The 20,078-nt window shown below is 40.4% G+C and overlaps 2 protein-coding genes across 2 annotated transcripts; both read right to left on the bottom strand.

The window, feature by feature from the left end:
* Positions 1-47: 47 nt before the first annotated feature.
* Positions 48-3,965, bottom strand: LOC143317468 (uncharacterized). The gene is made up of 8 exons (XM_076725623.1): positions 3,941-3,965; positions 3,762-3,844; positions 3,587-3,626; positions 2,973-3,230; positions 2,459-2,626; positions 1,199-1,456; positions 625-724; positions 48-51 (listed from the first exon to the last, which is right to left on the bottom strand). The coding sequence occupies exons 1-8, from the start codon at positions 3,963-3,965 to the stop codon at positions 48-50; spliced, it is 936 nt and encodes a 311-aa protein (XP_076581738.1).
* A 2,343-nt stretch (positions 3,966-6,308) lies between these two features.
* Positions 6,309-19,789, bottom strand: LOC143317467 (tenascin-like). The gene is made up of 18 exons (XM_076725622.1): positions 19,647-19,789; positions 19,440-19,482; positions 18,393-18,566; positions 17,906-18,136; positions 17,508-17,607; positions 16,758-16,993; positions 15,838-16,080; positions 15,235-15,492; positions 14,342-14,599; positions 13,530-13,787; positions 12,796-13,053; positions 11,921-12,178; positions 11,109-11,366; positions 10,498-10,755; positions 8,867-9,124; positions 7,322-7,579; positions 6,866-6,965; positions 6,309-6,351 (listed from the first exon to the last, which is right to left on the bottom strand). The coding sequence occupies exons 2-18, from the start codon at positions 19,471-19,473 to the stop codon at positions 6,309-6,311; spliced, it is 3,483 nt and encodes a 1,160-aa protein (XP_076581737.1). The 5' UTR covers positions 19,474-19,482; positions 19,647-19,789.
* Between the last annotated feature and the right edge of the window lie 289 nt (positions 19,790-20,078).

Below are 20,078 nucleotides of genomic sequence, written 5' to 3'. Positions count from 1 at the left end.
CCTGTCTCCCCCTTATCTCCCATTTCAATATAGGAACCATCAGGGTCTTAACTGGAACCCAAGGAGACCAGAAGACACAGCTGCCCCACCCTGAGTCTCTACGTTCCCTCGTTTCCTCTTGTCACCAAACCAGCAGCCAACAGCGATCTAACAATGCACCCCGAACATCCAAGACCCAGAGTCCACCATCCATTCTTTGGTCCTCTCCTTCCTTCCCCTTCCCCTTTCATCCTCTTTAACCTCACCCCTCATTCTACCATCCCTCATCCCTTCATTCCTCCTCCAGTTCACGCATCCATCCCTCAACCCTCACCCCTTATTCCCTCCTTTTATCCCCACAGACTTGTGCACCTTTGTTGATCATTCTGACTCTCCTTAACCCAAGTCATATTAAATAACTTTAATCTGTATCTGTGTGGCTTGGTTGTTGTTAGTGCATGATTATTAATGAAGTCAAACATCTCACCAGTGACTGCAGTGATGTTTACTCCACTGCTTCTGACGTCCTCAAACACAGAGAAGAGAGTGAATGTGTATTTAGTTCCAGCAGTGAGAGATGAGACTGTGTGAGTGACTCCTCCATCTCCATCTGGTGCAGTGATGTTTATCTCTGTATCATCATACTGGAGAATGAAGCTGACGTTGTCGTTGACTTCATTCCACTGCAGAGTGATACTGGTCTCATTTTGTCCCGTTGATGTGAAGTTGTCTGGGTTTGGAGGAGCTGAGACAGAAAAACAGATCAGTGACCATTTTATCACCAAAGGACAGTCTGCATGTCAGTCTTGATTCCATTCAACAGAGCTGTCTATTTACATGCCCGCTGCCTTCATCTGTTTCTCCATCTTTACTGTTATTTCTAGTAAATACAAATCATTGTTCAGTTGCTGTCTCCAAGGTGAGATTAAAAAATGATTCCTGATTTCAGCCTCCTGTTGTTCAGTTAAAGCTCTTGCTGACGACAGCTTCTTGTTTTAGCTACTTGCAAGTGTGGCTGTAACTTACTGGTGTTAATTGGTTAGTGGGTGCCAGACCATTGCAAGCTAATCTATGAACCATTAGACCGTCATTGAATTATCTCTATGATACACACGTTGGAACATGTCTTTTATCATCCAGTATGTCTTCACACACTGTTCACAGAAAACAACAGTGTTATGCTTTGTTCATAAGACACTGAAGAAGTCAAACATCTCACCAGTGACTGCAGAGATGTTTACTCCACTGCTTCTGACGTCCTCAAACACAGAGAAGAGAGTGAATGTGTATTTAGTTGCAGCAGTGAGAGATGAGACTGTGTGAGTGACTCCTCCATCTCCATCTGGTGCAGTGATGTTTATGTCTGTATCATTATGCTGGAGAATTAAGGTGATGTTGTAATTGACTTCATTCCACTGCAGAGTGATACTGGTCTCATTTTGTCCCATTGATGTGAAGTTGTCTGTGTTTGGAGGAGCTGAGAAAGAGAAAAAAGGTAGTTCATGATTTTATCAACTTGCTCCGCCTGTCTGTGAAAATTATTAATTTTCTATGCCTACATAAAAAGTTATGCTGACTATGAGGGACAAAAAGTGTTTGTATTGAATGACAATTGTTTGTGAATGCAACTGTCACATTGATGTGGTCCTGAAACAGATCACACAATATTTGACAGCAGAGATGTTCTCAAAAGAACACATGAGAATTGTAACCTAATGAACTCTTAAATTTGATATTTCTCAGTCAATACAAGTCCACTTCCTATTACTGATGACTGATCCAATTACTGATATTGATACTTGACTTCAGCTGCTCAACAGTCTGAGTCTCTGTTGTTGCACTTTGAGCTTCATAATGCATCATAGGTCTGGATGCAGGCAGGCCGGTCTAATACCCTCACTCTTTCACTGTGAAGCCACTCTGTGATAGCATGTGCAGAATATGGCTTGGCATTGTCTTGCTGGAAAAAACAGAGATGTCCCTGAAAAAGACCTTGTCTGGATGGCAGCATGTGTTGCTGAAAAACCTTTCAGCACTAACGTTGCCGTAACAGATGTGCAGGCCACTCATGCTATGGGCACTAGCACAACCCCCCAGACCATCACAGAGATGAAGACTTTTGAACTTTGCACTGGAAACAACCTGGATGGTCCTTCTCCTCTTTAGCCACAACAATCAATGAAGTTGATGAGGTAAAACATACAATATTCTGTCAGTCAGGAACTTTTGAAGGATAGTGCTGATGATGGAGTGTGTTGGGACCCTCAAGGAAGAAATAAAGAGATGAGCCTTCGGAGTCGTTTAATCCAACAGGCCAGAGGGACCCCGAGTGGACGGGAACTCGTGCTGTCTGACTTTCTTCAGCCTTTCCTCGTTGAAATGTTGTTTGCTTCCACTGGGTTCGCCTTTTTAGCACATAGGTGGACTAACTTTACTGCTAAGATGCTAAAATGGTTATTAATGAAGTCAAACATCTCACCATTGACTGCAGTGATGTTTACTCCACTGTGTTTGGAGTATGTGATGTTTATCTCTGTATCATCATACTGGAGAATGAAGCTGATGTTGTCGTTGACTTCATTCCACTGCAGAGTGATACTGGTCTCATTTTGTCCTGTTGATCTGAAGCTGCGTGTGTTTGGAGGAGCTGAGACAGAAAAGAGATCAGGCTTCAAATTCTGAATAAAGTATTTTAAAAAAATCCATGAAATTGACATGGCAAAATGTTCAAATATATTGTCTTTGTACTGTTTTGAATTGAATACATGTCAAGAAGGATGAAGAAATGATTACATTCTGCTTTATCTAAGTTTTACACAGCGTCACAACTTGTTTGGAATCCAGGTTAGAAAAAGATTTTCCTGTGCTGGCAAATATAGTATTAAGTCATATTTAAATACAGATTCAGAAAGTGAATATCAAATCCATCAAATTGTTGTTTTACGGTGATGCTGAGATGCTATAATGATTATTAATGAAGTCAAACATCTCACCAGTGACTGCAGTGATGCTTACTCCACTGCTTCTGACGTCCTCAAACACAGAGAAGAGAGTGAATGTGTATTTAGTTGCAGCAGTGAGAGATGAGACTGTGTGAGTGACTCCTCCATCTCCATCTGGTGCAGTGATGTTTATCTCTGTATCATCATACTGGAGAATGAAGCTGACGTTGTCGTTGACTTCATACCACTGCAGAGTGATACTGGTCTCATCTTGTCCTGTTGATGTGAAGTTGTCTGGGTTTGGAGGAGCTGAGACAGAAAAGAGATCAGACTTCAAATTCAGAATAAGCTAAGATGCATTGAAAAAAATCCATGAAATTGATGCGGCAAAATGTTCAAATATATTGTCTTTGTACTGTTTTCAATTGAATATATGTCAGGAGGGATGAAGAAATGATTACATTCTGCATAATTTAAGTTTTACACAGCGTCACAACTTTTTGGATTTCAGGTTAGAAAAAGATTTTCCTGTGCTGGTAAATATACAGTAGTATTAAGTCATATTTAAATACAGATTCAGAAAGTGAATATTCAAACCATCAAATTGTTGTTTTACGGTGATGCTGAGATGCTATAATGATTATTAATGAAGTCAGACATCTCACCAGTGACTGCAGTGATGTTTACTCCACTGCTTCTGACGTCCTCAAACACAGAGAAGAGAGTGAATGTGTATTTAGTTGCAGCAGTGAGAGATGAGACTGTGTGAGTGACTCCTCCATCTCCATCTGGTGCAGTGATGTTTATCTCTGTATCATCATACTGGAGAATGAAGCTGACGTTGTCGTTGACTTCATTCCACTGCAGAGTGATACTGGTCTCATTTTGTCCAGTTGATGTGAAGTTGTCTGGGTTTGGAGGAGCTGAGACAGAAAAACAGATCAGTGACCATTTTATCACCAACGGACAGTCTGCATGTCAGTCTTGATTCCATTCAACAGAGCTGTCTATTTACATGCCCGCTGCCTTCATCTGTTTCTCCATCTTTACTGTTATTTCTAGTAAATACAAATCATTGTTCAGTTGCTGTCTCCAAGGTGAGATTAAAAAATGATTCCTGATTTCAGCCTCCTGTTGTTCAGTTAAAGCTCTTGCTGACGACAGCTTCTTGTTTTAGCTACTTGCAAGTGTGGCTGTAACTTACTGGTGTTAATTGGTTAGTGGGTGCCAGACCATTGCAAACTAATCTATGAACCATTAGACCGTCATTGAATTATCTCTATGATACACACGTTGGAACATGTCTTTTATCATCCAGTATGTCTTCACACACTGTTCACAGAAAACAACAGTGTTATGCTTTGTTCATAAGACACTGAAGAAGTCAAACATCTCACCAGTGACTGCAGAGATGTTTACTCCACTGCTTCTGACGTCCTCAAACACAGAGAAGAGAGTGAATGTGTATTTAGTTGCAGCAGTGAGAGATGAGACTGTGTGAGTGACTCCTCCATCTCCATCTGGTGCAGTGATGTTTATGTCTGTATCATTATGCTGGAGAATTAAGGTGACGTTGTAATTGACTTCATTCCACTGCAGAGTGATACTGGTCTCATTTTGTCCCATTGATGTGAAGTTGTCTGTGTTTGGAGGAGCTGAGAAAGAGAAAAAAGGTAGTTCATGATTTTATCAACTTGCTCCGCCTGTCTGTGAAAATTATTAATTTTCTATGCCTACATAAAAAGTTATGCTGACTATGAGGGACAAAAAGTGTTTGTATTGAATGACAACTGTTTGTGAATGCAACTGTCACATTGATGTGGTCCTGAAACAGATCACACAATATTTGACAGCAGAGATGTTCTCAAAAGAACACATGAGAATTGTAACCTAATGAACTCTTAAATTTGATATTTCTCAGTCAATACAAGTCCACTTCCTATTACTGATGACTGATCCAATTACTGATATTGATACTTGACTTCAGCTGCTCAACAGTCTGAGTCTCTGTTGTTGCACTTTGAGCTTCATAATGCATCATAGGTCTGGATGCAGGCAGGCCGGTCTAATACTCTCACTCTTTCACTGTGAAGCCACTCTGTGATAGCATGTGCAGAATATGGCTTGGCATTGTCTTGCTGGAAAAAACAGAGATGTCCCTGAAAAAGACCTTGTCTGGATGGCAGCATGTGTTGCTGAAAAACCTTTCAGCACTAACGTTGCCGTAACAGATGTGCAGGCCACTCATGCTATGGGCACTAGCACAACCCCCCAGACCATCACAGAGATGAAGACTTTTGAACTTTGCACTGGAAACAACCTGGATGGTCCTTCTCCTCTTTAGCCACAACAATCAATGAAGTTGATGAGGTAAAACATACAATATTCTGTCAGTCAGGAACTTTTGAAGGATAGTGCTGATGATGGAGTGTGTTGGGACCCTCAAGGAAGAAATAAAGAGATGAGCCTTCGGAGTCGTTTAATCCAACAGGCCAGAGGGACCCCGAGTGGACGGGAACTCGTGCTGTCTGACTTTCTTCAGCCTTTCCTCTTTGAAATTGTTGTTTGCTTCCACTGGGTTCGCCTTTTTAGCACATAGGTGGACTAACTTTACTGCTAAGATGCTAAAATGGTTATTAATGAAGTCAAACATCTCACCAGTGACTGCAGTGATGTTTACTCCACTGAGTTTGGAGTATGTGATGTTTATCTCTGTATCATCATACTGGAGAATGAAGCTGATGTTGTCGTTGACTTCATTCCACTGCAGAGTGATACTGGTCTCATTTTGTCCTGTTGATCTGAAGTTGTCTGGGTTTGGAGGAGCTGAGACAGAAAAGAGATCAGGCTTCAAATTCTGAATAAAGTATTTTAAAAAAATCCATGAAATTGACATGGCAAAATGTTCAAATATATTGTCTTTGTACTGTTTTGAATTGAATACATGTCAAGAAGGATGAAGAAATGATTACATTCTGCTTTATCTAAGTTTTACACAGTGTCACAACTTGTTTGGAATCCAGGTTAGAAAAAGATTTTCCTGTGCTGGCAAATATAGTATTAAGTCATATTTAAATACAGATTCAGAAAGTGAATATCAAATCCATCAAATTGTTGTTTTACGGTGATGCTGAGATGCTATAATGATTATTAATGAAGTCAAACATCTCACCAGTGACTGCAGTGATGCTTACTCCACTGCTTCTGACGTCCTCAAACACAGAGAAGAGAGTGAATGTGTATTTAGTTGCAGCAGTGAGAGATGAGACTGTGTGAGTGACTCCTCCATCTCCATCTGGTGCAGTGATGTTTATCTCTGTATCATCATACTGGAGAATGAAGCTGACATTGTCGTTGACTTCATCCCACTGCAGAGTGATACTGGTCTCATCTTGTCCTGTTGATGTGAAGTTGTCTGGGTTTGGAGGAGCTGAGACAGAAAAGAGATCAGGCTTCAAATTCAGAATAAGCTAAGATGCATTGAAAAAAATCCATGAAATTGATGCGGCAAAATGTTCAAATATATTGTCTTTGTACTGTTTTCAATTGAATATATGTCAGGAGGGATGAAGAAATGATTACATTCTGCATAATTTAAGTTTTACACAGCGTCACAACTTTTTGGATTTCAGGTTAGAAAAAGATTTTCCTGTGCTGGTAAATATACAGTAGTATTAAGTCATATTTAAATACAGATTCAGAAAGTGAATATTCAACCCATCAAATTGTTGTTTTACAGTGATGCTGAGATGCTATAATGATTATTAATGAAGTCAGACATCTCACCAGTGACTGCAGTGATGTTTACTCCACTGCTTCTGACGTCCTCAAACACAGAGAAGAGAGTGAATGTGTATTTAGTTGCAGCAGTGAGAGATGAGACTGTGTGAGTGACTCCTCCATCTCCATCTGGTGCAGTGATGTTTATCTCTGTATCATCATACTGGAGAATGAAGCTGACGTTGTCGTTGACTTCATTCCACTGCAGAGTGATACTGGTCTCATTTTGTCCTGTTGATGTGAAGTTGTCTGGGTTTGGAGGAGCTGAGACAGAAAAGAGATCAGGCTTTAAATTCAGAATAAGCTAATATGTATTGAAAAATATCCATGAAATTGATGTGGCAAAATGTTGAAATATATTGTCTTTGTACTGTTTTGAACTGAATACATGTCAAGAAGGATGAAGAAATGATTACATTCTGCATAATTTAGGTTTTACACAGCGTCACAACTTCTTGGATTTCAGGTTAGAAATAGATTTTCCTGTGCTGGCAAATATACAGTAGTATTAAGTCATATTTAAACACAGATTCAGAAAGTGAATATTCAACCCATCAAATTGTTGTTTTACAGTGATGCTGAGATGCTATAATGATTATTAATGAAGTCAAACAACTCACCAGTGACTGCAGTGATGTTTACTCCACTGCTTCTGACGTCCTCAAACACAGAGAAGAGAGTGAATGTGTATTTAGTTGCAGCAGTGAGAGATGAGACTGTGTGAGTGACTCCTCCATCTCCATCTGGTGCAGTGATGTTTATCTCTGTATCATCATACTGGAGAATGAAGCTGACGTTGTCGTTGACTTCATTCCACTGCAGAGTGATACTGGTCTCATTTTGTCCCGTTGATGTGAAGTTGTCTGGGTTTGGAGGAGCTGAGACAGAAAAACAGATCAGTGACCATTTGTATCACCCATGGACAGTCTGCATGTCAGTCTTGATTCCATTCAACAGAGCTGTCTATTTACATGCCCGCTGCCTTCATCTGTTTCTCCATCTTTACTGTTATTTCTAGTAAATACAAGTCATTGTTCAGTTGCTGTCTCCAAGGTGAGATTAAAAAATGATTCCTGCTTTCAGCCTCCTGTTGTTCAGTTAAAGCTCTTGCTGACGACAGCTTCTTGTTTTAGCTACTTGCAAGTGTGGCTGTAACTTACTGGTGTTAATTGGTTAGTGGGTGCCAGACCATTGCAAACTAATCTATGGACCATTAGACCGTCATTGAATTATCTCTATGATACACACGTTGGAACATGTCTTTTATCATCCAGTATGTCTTCACACACTGTTCACAGAAAGCAACAGTGTTATGCTTTGTTCATAAGACACTGAAGAAGTCAGACATCTCACCAGTGACTGCAGTGATGTTTACTCCACTGCTTCTGACGTCCTCAAACACAGAGAAGAGAGTGAATGTGTATTTAGTTGCAGCAGTGAGAGATGAGACTGTGTGAGTGACTCCTCCACCTCCATCTGGTGCAGTGATGTTTATCTCTGTGTCATCATACTGGAGAATGAAGCTGACGTTGTCGTTGACTTCATCCCACTGCAGAGTGATACTGGTCTCATTTTGTCCCGTTGATGTGAAGTTGTCTGGGTTTGGAGGAGCTGAGACGAAAAGAGAGCAATTACAAAAGATAATCTTTAAAAATACCTTTGTTGCTTTTCACTGTTTATCTTCATCTATTTTGCATCACTCTGAGAGACGTTTCAAACAGGAACATGGAGTTATGAAAGTCTCCCACACCAGCAACTTTGGCAGATCTCATTTGCACTAGTCACACAGATATTCACCAAATCACGGTGACCTCAAAGCCTGCTCCACACACGTTGCTTCCATTCATGTAAAATCACTGCTACTAACTACTATTCATTAAGTTTTTCTTACTGATGCTATCTGAGAATGATTAAGCATTGCTTTCATTCACGCTTTGCACTGTTTAAGCCACTGCTGCGGCCAACTACTGTTGAAATCTTACTGACAGTCTCCACATTCATTGTTCCTTCATAAATCATTAGTTGGTCATGCAGCAACGTGTGTGATACACTAGAAATTCAAACATGTATTTCACCAGCTTGAAAGTTTGTATTTTTCTTCGGTTCGCACTGCACATCACAGTTGTTCTTGGTTAAGTACATATTACTGCAGTCAGACATCTCACCAGTGACTGCAGTGATGTTTACTCCACTGCTTCTGACGTCCTCAAACACAGAGAAGAGAGTGAATGTGTATTTAGTTGCAGCAGTGAGAGATGAGACTGTGTGAGTGACTCCTCCATCTCCATCTGGTGCAGTGATGTTTATCTCTGTATCATCATACTGGAGAATGAAGCTGACGTTGTCGTTGACTTCATTCCACTGCAGAGTGATACTGGTCTCATTTTGTCCTGTTGATCTGAAGTAGTCTGGGTTTGGAGGAGCTGAGACAGAAAAACAGAGCTGTGACCATTTTTATCACCAAAGGACAGTCTGCATGTTAGTCTTGATTCCATTCAACAGAGCTGTCTATTTACATGCCCGCTGCCTTCATGTGTTTCTCCATCTTTACTGTTATTTCTCGTAAATACAAATCATTGTTCAGTTGCTGTCTCCAAGGTGACATTAAAACATTTTTTCCTGCTTTCAGCCTCCTGTTGTTCAGTTAAAGCTCTTGCTGACGACAGCTTCTTGTTTTAGCTACTTGCAAGTGTGGCTGTAACTTACTGGTGTTAATTGGTTCGTGGGTGCCAGACCATTGCAAACTAATCTATGAGCCATTAGACAGTCATTGAATTATCTCTATGATACACACGTTGGAACATGTCTTTTATCATCCAGTATGTCTTCACACACTGTTCACAGAAAGCAACAGTGTTATGCTTTGTTCATAAGACACTGAAGAAGTCAGACATCTCACCAGTGACTGCAGTGATGTTTACTCCACTGCTTCTGACGTCCTCAAACACAGAGAAGAGAGTGAATGTGTATTTAGTTGCAGCAGTGAGAGATGAGACTGTGTGAGTGACTCCTCCATCTCCATCTGGTGCAGTGATGTTTATCTCTGTATCATCATACTGGAGAATGAAGCTGACGTTGTCGTTGACTTCATTCCACTGCAGAGTGATACTGGTCTCATCTTGTTTTCTTGATGTGAAGTTGTCTGGGTTTGGAGGAGCTGAGAAAGAGAAAAAAACAGTTCATGATTTTATCAACTTGCTCCGCCTGTCTGTGAAAATGATTCATTTTCTATGCCCACATAAAAAGTTATGCTGACTATGAGGGACAAAAAGTGCAACAAGTGTTTGTATTGAATGACAACTGTTTGTGAATGCAACTGTCACATTGGATGTAGTCCTTAAACACATCACACAATATTTGACAGCAAAAATGTTCTAAAAAAAAAAATAATAAAAAAAAAATACAAAACATATGAGAATTGTAACCTGACGAACTGCCAAATTTGATATTTCTCAGTCAATACAAGTCCACTTCCTATTACTGATGACTGATCCAACTACTTATATTGATACTTGACTTCAGGTGCTCAACAGTCTGAGTCTCTGTTGTTGCATTTTGAGCTTCATAATGCATCACAGGTCTGGATGCAGGCAGGCCGGTCTAATACCCTCACTCTTTTACTGTGAAGCCACTCAGTGGTAGCATGTGCAGATAATGGCTTGGCACTGTCTAGTTGGAAAAAACAGAGACGTCCCTGACAAAGACCTTGTCTGGATGGCAGCATGTGTTGCTCCAAAACCTTTCAACATTAACGGTGAGATGCTATACTGTGTAGTAATGAAGTCAAACAACTCACCAGTGACTGCAGTGATGCTTACTCCACTGCTTCTGACGTCCTCAAACACAGAGAAGAGAGTGAATGTGTATTTAGTTGCAGCAGTGAGAGATGAGACTGTGTGAGTGACTCCTCCATCTCCATCTGGTGCAGTGATGTTTATCTCTGTATCATCATACTGGAGAATGAAGCTGACGTTGTCGTTGACTTCATTCCACTGCAGAGTGATACTGGTCTCATTTTGTCCTGTTGATCTGAAGCTGTGTTTGTTTGGAGGAGCTGAGATGGGAAAAGAGACAAGGCTTCAAAGTCAGAATAAGCATATTTGTATTCAAAAAAATTCATGAAATTGATGTGGCAACATATCCAAATGTATTGTCTTAGGACTGTTTTGAATTGAATACATGTCAAGAAGGATGAAGAAATGATTACATTCTGCTTTATCTAAGTTTCACACAGCATCACAACTTGTTTGGAATCCAGGTTACAAAAAGATTTTCCTGTGCTGGCAAATATGGTATGAAAATGTATTTAAATGCACATTGACAACGTGAATCTTAAACCCATCAAATTGTTGTTTTACAGTGATGCTGAGATGCTATAATGGTTATTAGTGAAGTCAAACATCTCACCAGTGACTGCAGTGATGCTTACTCCACTGCTTCTGACGTCCTCAAACACAGAGAAGAGAGTGAATGTGTATTTAGTTGCAGCAGTGAGAGATGAGACTGTGTGAGTGACTCCTCCATCTCCATCTGGTGCAGTGATGTTTATCTCTGTATCATCATACTGGAGAATGAAGCTGACGTTGTCGTTGACTTCATCCCACTGCAGAGTGATACTGGTCTCATTTTGTCCCGTTGATGTGAAGTTGTCTGGGTTTGGAGGAGCTGAGACGAAAAGAGAGCAATTACAAAAGATAATCTTTAAAAATACCTTTGTTGCTTTTCACTGTTTATCTTCATCTATTTTGCATCACTCTGAGAGAGGTTTCAAACAGGCACATGGAGTTATGAAAGTCTCCCACATCAGCAACTTTGGCAGATCTCATTTGCACTAGTCACACAGATACTCACCAAATCACGGTGACCTCAAAGCCTGCTCCACACACGTTGTTTCCATTCATGTAAAATCACTGCTACTAACTACTATTCATTAAGTTTTTCTTACTGATGCTATCTGAGAATGATTAAGCATTGCTTTCATTCACGCTTTGCACTGTTTAAGCCACTGCTGCGGCCAACTACTGTTGAAATCTTACTGACAGTCTCCACATTCATTGTTCCTTCATAAATCATTAGTTGGTCATGCAGCAACGTGTGTGATACACTAGAAATTCAAACATGTATTTCACCAGCTTGAAAGTTTGTATTTTTCTTCGGTTAGCACTGCACAACACAGTTGTTCTTGGTTAAGTACATATTACTGCAGTCAGACATCTCACCAGTGACTGCAGTGATGTTTACTCCACTGCTTCTGACGTCCTCAAACACAGAGAAGAGAGTGAATGTGTATTTAGTTCCAGCAGTGAGAGATGAGACTGTGTGAGTGACTCCTCCATCTCCATCTGGTGCAGTGATGTTTATCTCTGTATCATCATACTGGAGACTGAAGCTGACGTTGTCGTTGACTTCATTCCACTGCAGAGTGATACTGGTCTCATCTTGTCCCGTTGATGTGAAGTTGTCTGGGTTTGGAGGAGCTGAGAAAGGGAAAACAACAGATCTTGATTTTATCAACTCACTCCGCCTGTCTGTGAAAATGATTCATTTTCTATGCTTCCATAAAAAGTTATGCTGACTATGAGGGACAAAAAGTGCAACAAGTGTTTGTATTGAATGACAACTGTTCGTGAATGCAACTGTCACATTTGATGTAGTCCTTAAACACATCACACAATATTCGACAGCAGAGATGTTCTCAAAAAAAAAACATGAGAATTGTAACCTAATAAACTCTCAAATTGAATATTTCTCAGTCAATACAAGTCCACTTCCGATTACTGATGACTGATCCAATTTTCTGATATTGATACTTGACTTCAGCTGCTCAACAGTCTGAGTCTCTGTTGTTGAATTTTGTGCTTCATAATTCATCACAGGTCTGGATGCAGGCAGGCCGGTCTAATACTCTCACTCTTTTACTGTGAAGCCACTCTGTGGTAGCGTGTGCAGAAAATGGCTTGGCACTGTCTAGCTGTAAAAAACAGGGACGTCCCTGAAAAAGACCTTGTCTGGATGGCAGCATGTGTTGCTCCAAAACCTTTCAGCATTAACGGTGAGATGCTATAATGTGTAGTAATGAAGTCAAATATCTCACCAGTGACTGCAGTGATGCTTACTCCACTGCTTCTGACGTCCTCAAACACAGAGAAGAGAGTGAATGTGTATTTAGTTGCAGCAGTGAGAGATGAGACTGTGTGAGTGACTCCTCCATCTCCATCTGGTGCAGTGATGTTTATCTCTGTATCATCATACTGGAGAATGAAGCTGACGTTGTCTTTGACTTCATTCCACTGCAGAGTGATACTGGTCTCATTTTGTCCTGTTGATCTGAAGTAGTCTGGGTTTGGAGGAGCTGAGACAGAAAAACAGATCAGTGACCATTTGTATCACCCATGGACAGTCTGCATGTCAGTCTTGATTCCATTCAACAGAGCTGTCTATTTACATGCCCGCTGCCTTCATCTGTTTCTCCATCTTTACTGTTAATTTCTAGGAAATACAAGTCATTGTTCAGTTGCTGTCTCCAAGGTGAGATTAAAAAATGATTCCTGCTTTCAGCCTCCTGTTGTTCAGTTAAAGCTCTTGCTGACGACAGCTTCTTGTTTTAGCTACTTGCAAGTGTGGCTGTAACTTACTGGTGTTAATTGGTTAGTGGGTGCCAGACCATTGCAAACTAATCTATGAACCATTAGACAGTCATTGAATTATCTCTATGATACACACGTTGGAACATGTCTTTTATCATCCAGTATGTCTTCACACACTGTTCACAGAAAGCAACAGTGTTATGCTTTGTTCATAAGACACTGAAGAAGTCAGACATCTCACCAGTGACTGCAGTGATGTTTACTCCACTGCTTCTGACGTCCTCAAACACAGAGAAGAGAGTGAATGTGTATTTAGTTGCAGCAGTGAGAGATGAGACTGTGTGAGTGACTCCTCCATCTCCATCTGGTGCAGTGATGTTTATCTCTGTGTCATCATACTGGAGAATGAAGCTGACGTTGTCGTTGACTTCATCCCACTGCAGAGTGATACTGGTCTCATTTTGTCCCGTTGATGTGAAGTTGTCTGGGTTTGGAGGAGCTGAGACGAAAAGAGAGCAATTACAAAAGATAATCTTTAAAAATACCTTTGTTGCTTTTCACTGTTTATCTTCATCTATTTTGCATCACTCTGAGAGACGTTTCAAACAGGAACATGGAGTTATGAAAGTCTCCCACATCAGCAACTTTGGCAGATCTCATTTGCACTAGTCACACAGATACTCACCAAATCACGGTGACCTCAAAGCCTGCTCCACACACGTTGCTTCCATTCATGTAAAATCACTGCTACTAACTACTATTCATTAAGTTTTTCTCCCTGATGCTATCTGAGAATGATTAAGCATTGCTTTCATTCACGCTTTGCACTGTTTAAGCCACTGCTGCGGCCAACTACTGTTGAAATCTTACTGACAGTCTCCACATTCATTGGTCCTTCATAAATCATTAGTTGGTCATGCAGCAACATGTGTGATACATTAGAAATTCAAACATGTCTTTCACCATCTTGAAAGTTTGTATTTTTCTTCGGTTAGCACTGCACATCACAGTTGTTCTTGGTTAAGTACATATTACTGCAGTCAGACATCTCACCAGTGACTGCAGTGATGTTTACTCCACTGCTTCTGACGTCCTCAAACACAGAGAAGAGAGTGAATGTGTATTTAGTTGCAGCAGTGAGAGATGAGACTGTGTGAGTGACTCCTCCATCTCCATCTGGTGCAGTGATGTTTATCTCTGTATCATCATACTGGAGACTGAAGCTGACGTTGTCGTTGACTTCATCCCACTGCAGAGTGATACTGGTCTCATCTTGTCCCGTTGATGTGAAGTTGTCTGCGTTTGGAGGAGCTGAGAAAGGGACAGACAACAGTTCATGGTTTTATCAACTCGCTCCGCCTGTCTGTGGAATGATTCATTTTCTATACCGACATAAAAAGTTATGCTGACTATGAGGGACAAAAAGTGCAACAAGTGTTTGTATTGAATGACAACTGTTTGTGAATGCAACTGTCACATTGGATGTAGTCCTTAAACACATCACACAATATTTGACAGCAAAAATGTTCTAAAAAAAATAATAAAAAAAAATAAAAAACATATGAGAATTGTAACCTAATAAACTCTCAACTTGAATATTTCTTAGTCAATACAAGTCCACTTCCTATTACTGATGACTGATCCAATTACTGATATTGATACTTGACTACAGCTGCTCAACAGTCTGAGTCTCTGTTGTTGAATTTTGTGCTTCATAATTCATCACAGGTCTGGATGCAGGCAGGCCGGTCTAATACCCTCACTCTTTCACTGTGAAGCCACTCTGTGATAGCGTGTGCAGAAAATGGCTTGGCACTGTCGAGCTGGAAAAAACAGGGACGTCCCTGACAAAGACCTTGTCTGGGTGGCAGCATGTGTTGCTCCAAAACCTTTCAGCATTAATGGTGAGATGCTATAATGTGTAGTAATGAAGTCAAACATCTCACCAGTGACTGCAGTGATGTTTACTCCACTGCTTCTGACGTCCTCAAACACAGAGAAGAGAGTGAATGTGTATTTAGTTGCAGCAGTGAGAGATGAGACTGTGTGAGTGACTCCTCCATCTCCATCTGGTGCAGTGATGTTTTTCTCTGTATCATCATACTGGAGAATGAAGCTGACGTTGTCATTGACTTCATTCCACTGCAGAGTGATGCTGGTCTCATTTTGTCCCGTTGATGTGAAGTTGTCTGCGTTTGGAGGAGCTGAGACAGAAAAGAGATCAGGCTTCAAATTCTGAATAAGCTCAAAATAAATTCATGAAATTGATGTTGCAAAACTTTCAAATATTTTGTCTTTGTACTGTTTTCAATTGAATATATGTCAAGAAGGATGAAGAAATGATTACATTCTGCATAATTTAAGTTTTACACAGCGTCACAGCTTGTTTGGAATTCAGGTTAGAAAAAGATTTTCCTGTGCTGGCAAATATAGTTTTAAGTCATATTTCAATGCAGGTTGAGAAAGTGAATATTCAACTCATCTAACAATCTTTTTTTACAGTGATGCTGAGATGTTATACTGTGTAGTAATGAAGTTAAACATCTCACCAGTGACTGCAGTGATGTTTCTTGCACTGATTCTGACGTCCTCATACACAGAGAAGAGAGTGAATGTGTATTTAGTTGCAGCAGTGAGAGATGAGACTGTGTGAGTGACTACTCCATCTCCATCTGGTGCAGTGATGTTTATCTCTGTATCATCATACTGGAGAATGAAGCTGATGCTGTCATTCAGTCCCTTCCACCGCAGAGTGATGCTGGTCTCATCCTGTCCTATTAATCTGAAGTAGTCTGAATTTGGAGGATTTGAGTCATAAAAATAGAGCATTTACCATTTTTTTTCAAGATGGAATTGTCTTTGGTGCTTGATATATCATGTTTGCATTTGGCATTACTCTTAGCATTGTGACAGGGAGGACCATGACGTCTTTTGGGGCATGCCAATTAACTAATAACAAAATGATCTCTCGAGCCTATCGTGAGTTCATATTATACAGTAAAGGGACTGAAGAATGAAGCTGACGTCGTTCACTCCATTTTGCTCCGTCGTCTTTAGATTTTCTGCTCTTCAGAGTTATTCACCGTCCAGCAGCTGCCCTCATCTCAGGGTGGAAATGCAGAATCTCAGCTTTCACCCACATATTGTTCATTTTAGGTTGCTGCAGCTAACAGCTTGCTGTTGCTACTTGCAATTGCTGTTGCTCACTGCTACTGCTGTTGTTGTCTGGAATTGACTGGCTTGTGGCTGCCACCAAATTTCAACTTAGTTTTACAGACATTTGTTTACAATTGAACCATTTTGTCAAGACTCTGTGTATTTGAACATATATTTTATGACCTAGAATGCTGTCATATTGGCATGTCTACTTGCTGATCTATGACACAGTGTATATATGCTTAAATATGTAATGAAATATATTTGCTAATATATATCTTTATCATCAAACAGCAGAAATAAGATGCATTACATTGTATACAGATGAATGGGAAACTGAGGGAGCAGTTATCATCTGACCATCGTCCTGAGTCACTTAACGCTGTGGTGACGCACTGCTCCATGCCAGAATTTGGTTGCTTGTCAGCCCAGTGTCGAAACAGAGAGGTGCTTCCATCAGACCACACTTTTTCCCGGTGCAGACCGATCCATACAATGGACCCAGCTGTCAGGTTTGTGATGATATCATTGTCTGCCTGATTTCTTATACTGAAAGAGAAACAATAGCATATACAGATCAATGTTGAAAAAAAAAAAAAAAAAAAATAGACAAAATCCAATCTGTGATGGTGTCCCAGCTGACAGTGAGGATGGACGGACAACGCCCTGGACAGGTCACCAGTTCATCGCTGGGCTGACATATGGAGACAAACAACCATTCAATCTCACATGGGCAATTTCGAGTCACCAATTAATTACATGTCTTCGGACTGTCAGAAGAAGGCGGAGCACCCAGAGGGCACCCACTGCACCACCCTGCTGCCTACGTAAAATCAGTACAACATAGTTACCTGAAAATTAAGGTATACTATGCTACCACACTACTGACTACAAAACAGTAATACAGACAAAAATAAAAAAAGACAAAGCCTTAAAATTACCATGCTGCATTTTTGGATCCCCTTGACAGTGAACATTCTCAAAAAGGGATTCCAGTTAACTGTCACAATAATGAAGAAGCATGATTTCATAAACAGAACAGATCGTTGGTTCAGTGCTGTACCTGGCCAGATCGACATAATTCTCCCTGCAGAATCTCTGAGCTTCAGCCCAATTCAGAGATTTACTGACCTTCACGAAGGATGACGTGCCATTTACTGTACCTGGAAATATGTGGATGAGGATAAACACTTATTTTGGTTCGATGCACACAGTGAGTGTCAGTGACAGAGAAAGATCTAAAGACCTGGATTCAGTGAAATAAATTATTGCTCATATCACCTCCACATAACAAATACAGAGAAGTAATGATAACAATGAAGCAGTTTATTTATAGCCACATGAAATCACTTGAGGACGCCGTACAAGACCTGGCTAATGGCATAAGAAGTGGTAAAATGTTTCTAGAAATGCTCAGTGTGTTTGGCCTCTTGTTAATTCTTAAGCTATGGGAAAACTCACCATTGTAGCACACAGATTGTCGTCGGAGGCTGCAGTTCGAGTCGTTCCATTTGCCAAAGTATGGACTCTCACCTAGAAGCTCCACACAGTACTCTTGTCCTCCAAGATTATTGGGCTCGTTGTCATTCCAGTTTCTAAACCCTGTCCCTTCATCTCCATAGAAGCTTCTGTAACTTAGGGACCATCTCCAGCTGTTCAGCAAATCATCAAAGAGACCTATCCAAGCCTTGCCTGTTCAAAAAGGTGTTTGTTATTCAAAACAGCAAGAATTCAGAAATATCTTTAAGGGCTCAATTGACCTAAACTGTAAACCATTTTACAACTCACTTAAATTATGAAATTATGTGTCTCCTCTGCTCTTCATTGAGGTCTATTGTTGTTCTTTCACGTCACCCGCTCATATATATATATATATATATATGTGTGTATATATATGTGTATATGTGTGTGTGTGTGTCTGTATATGATTCCAATATTGAGAACTTGCCTGTGTAGTTCAGTTCGATGGTGCTGGCAACAGCTGCGACATCAGATGGGGATTCTATAGTGGCCAAGTCAGTGTAGACGTGTCTGCAGAAGGTCTGAGCTTCAGTCCAGGTCACTGACTTGTTCACAAAGTAGTACTCACGAGACTGGGCAGAGACAACATTGAGCAGTACTCCTAAAACAAAGAATAATCAGTTCTTAATTAATTCTTTTGTTATTAGGTACGTTGGCTTTCTTTTTCATTTCTGGTGAATATGAGCAGGCACTGTGTATCAGGTTGAACAACATTACTCTGGGGGGTTACAAAGCTTCTTCCTCATTGATGAGATTTTTGAAATTAAGATTAAATTTTTTTTAATCTGCATCTGCAAGTAGTTTAACAAAAGCAGTCGTCGGCCCTTTGTAAGGAGTTGAAATGATTTTGTATATCGTTCGAATGCTAAGAGTCAGTGTGGTTAATCTATACCTAAGTGCCTCATTTATTTACTGCTAAATACACAATGAGAGAGGAACATTCCTTCCCCACCATTTTTGCCATGTCATTGATTGGGTCGTCCTCCACTGAACCTGAACCAAACAGCTCTGCTGGGTAATGTCTAATGCCTGAACAATTTCTCCACGTCAGCTCGAGCCAGATCAAGTTTCAGGTTATCTCAGTAAATCAGTGTTCGCTGTTCACCACTGACAATAAAAAAGAAGAGCAGCAAACATGAAACGTGAAGAAATATCTGTATGACTGGGTGTATGGTCGCAATCAGAGCGCTCAAAATAGGCTGAGTCTGACAGTTCACATCTGCCTCTCTCCATACTGTAATGTTCCTGCAGAAAACACTTGCTGTATTTGGAATTCCTCACCTAAAAGCCTGCACAGAAATATATGTTATATAGATTAACTGATGAATTAACGCACATTGATATAACAATTATTACAGTTATTCCATTCTTATAAATTGTCGTCTTTGTTTCAGTTTTATCCACGGCAAACTGTTCAAGTTGTAATTTCTTCAAAAAGACAAAAAGTCACAGTAACGAAACAAGAGGTACCAACCTGTGAGGACGAAGAAGAGCAGCCCATAATCCATGAGTTAAACCTGTGAGCAAAATGCATTTAAAAAAATACATCATGTGCGTCTTCTTCTAAAATGTCTAAACCAACTCCACTCATCTTACATGAAATACACATGTAGACGTGCCAATACATAGATGCCCAACACATTTATCTTTAAAATATGGTGTAGGTATTGATTTTACTCACCATATGTCTTTAAACTCTCTCTACTGAAGAAGTACAGGATAGCCTCTGACTCTCAGGTCCTGTGTGCTGCTTGTATGGCAGCCAAGTAGTTGTTTGATGTTCATCAGTGCTCATCTGCTGTGAGCAAGTGTAACTTCTGAGTCATGGCTGAAGTCAGGGTTTAGTGAAGAGACACAGACTCTTCACTGACAAAGGCAACCTTGGCACAGGAACCAGGAAATAAAAGCTTAACCTGGCAATTTACTGTCATTCCCTTCTTTGACATGCACGGGTGGAAAGGTGTGCAGATCTGGTTAAACACGAACTGTTTCACGGAGTGTGCTTATCTCCTTTGCGGCGGCAGGGCAGCATTTTTAACTGCTTCTCATGAGTGAACGGAACCATTTGCATTAAGCTTCATTAATGTCAGTGATTGGCTTTTATGGACACTTG

Source organism: Chaetodon auriga, chromosome 24 (genome assembly GCF_051107435.1).
Source record: "Chaetodon auriga isolate fChaAug3 chromosome 24, fChaAug3.hap1, whole genome shotgun sequence".
NCBI lineage: Eukaryota > Metazoa > Chordata > Actinopteri > Chaetodontiformes > Chaetodontidae > Chaetodon > Chaetodon auriga.
Note: the sequence above shows the minus strand (reverse complement) of the source record. Positions and strands in the feature narration are given on the sequence as shown.

Coding starts and splice junctions, on each gene's coding strand:
- LOC143317468 (XM_076725623.1), bottom strand. CDS start 3,965: ATGGAGAAACAGATGAAGGCAGCGG. Junction 3,231..3,586: donor AAACATCACTGCAGTCACTG/GTGAGATGTCTG, acceptor TTTCTGTCTCAG/CTCCTCCAAACCCAGACAAC. Junction 2,627..2,972: donor AAGCATCACTGCAGTCACTG/GTGAGATGTTTG, acceptor TTTCTGTCTCAG/CTCCTCCAAACACACGCAGC.
- LOC143317467 (XM_076725622.1), bottom strand. CDS start 19,473: ATGGATTATGGGCTGCTCTTCTTCGTCCTCACAG. Junction 14,600..15,234: donor AAACATCACTGCAGTCACTG/GTGAGATGTTTG, acceptor TCCCTTTCTCAG/CTCCTCCAAACGCAGACAAC. Junction 13,788..14,341: donor AAACATCACTGCAGTCACTG/GTGAGATGTCTG, acceptor TTTTCGTCTCAG/CTCCTCCAAACCCAGACAAC.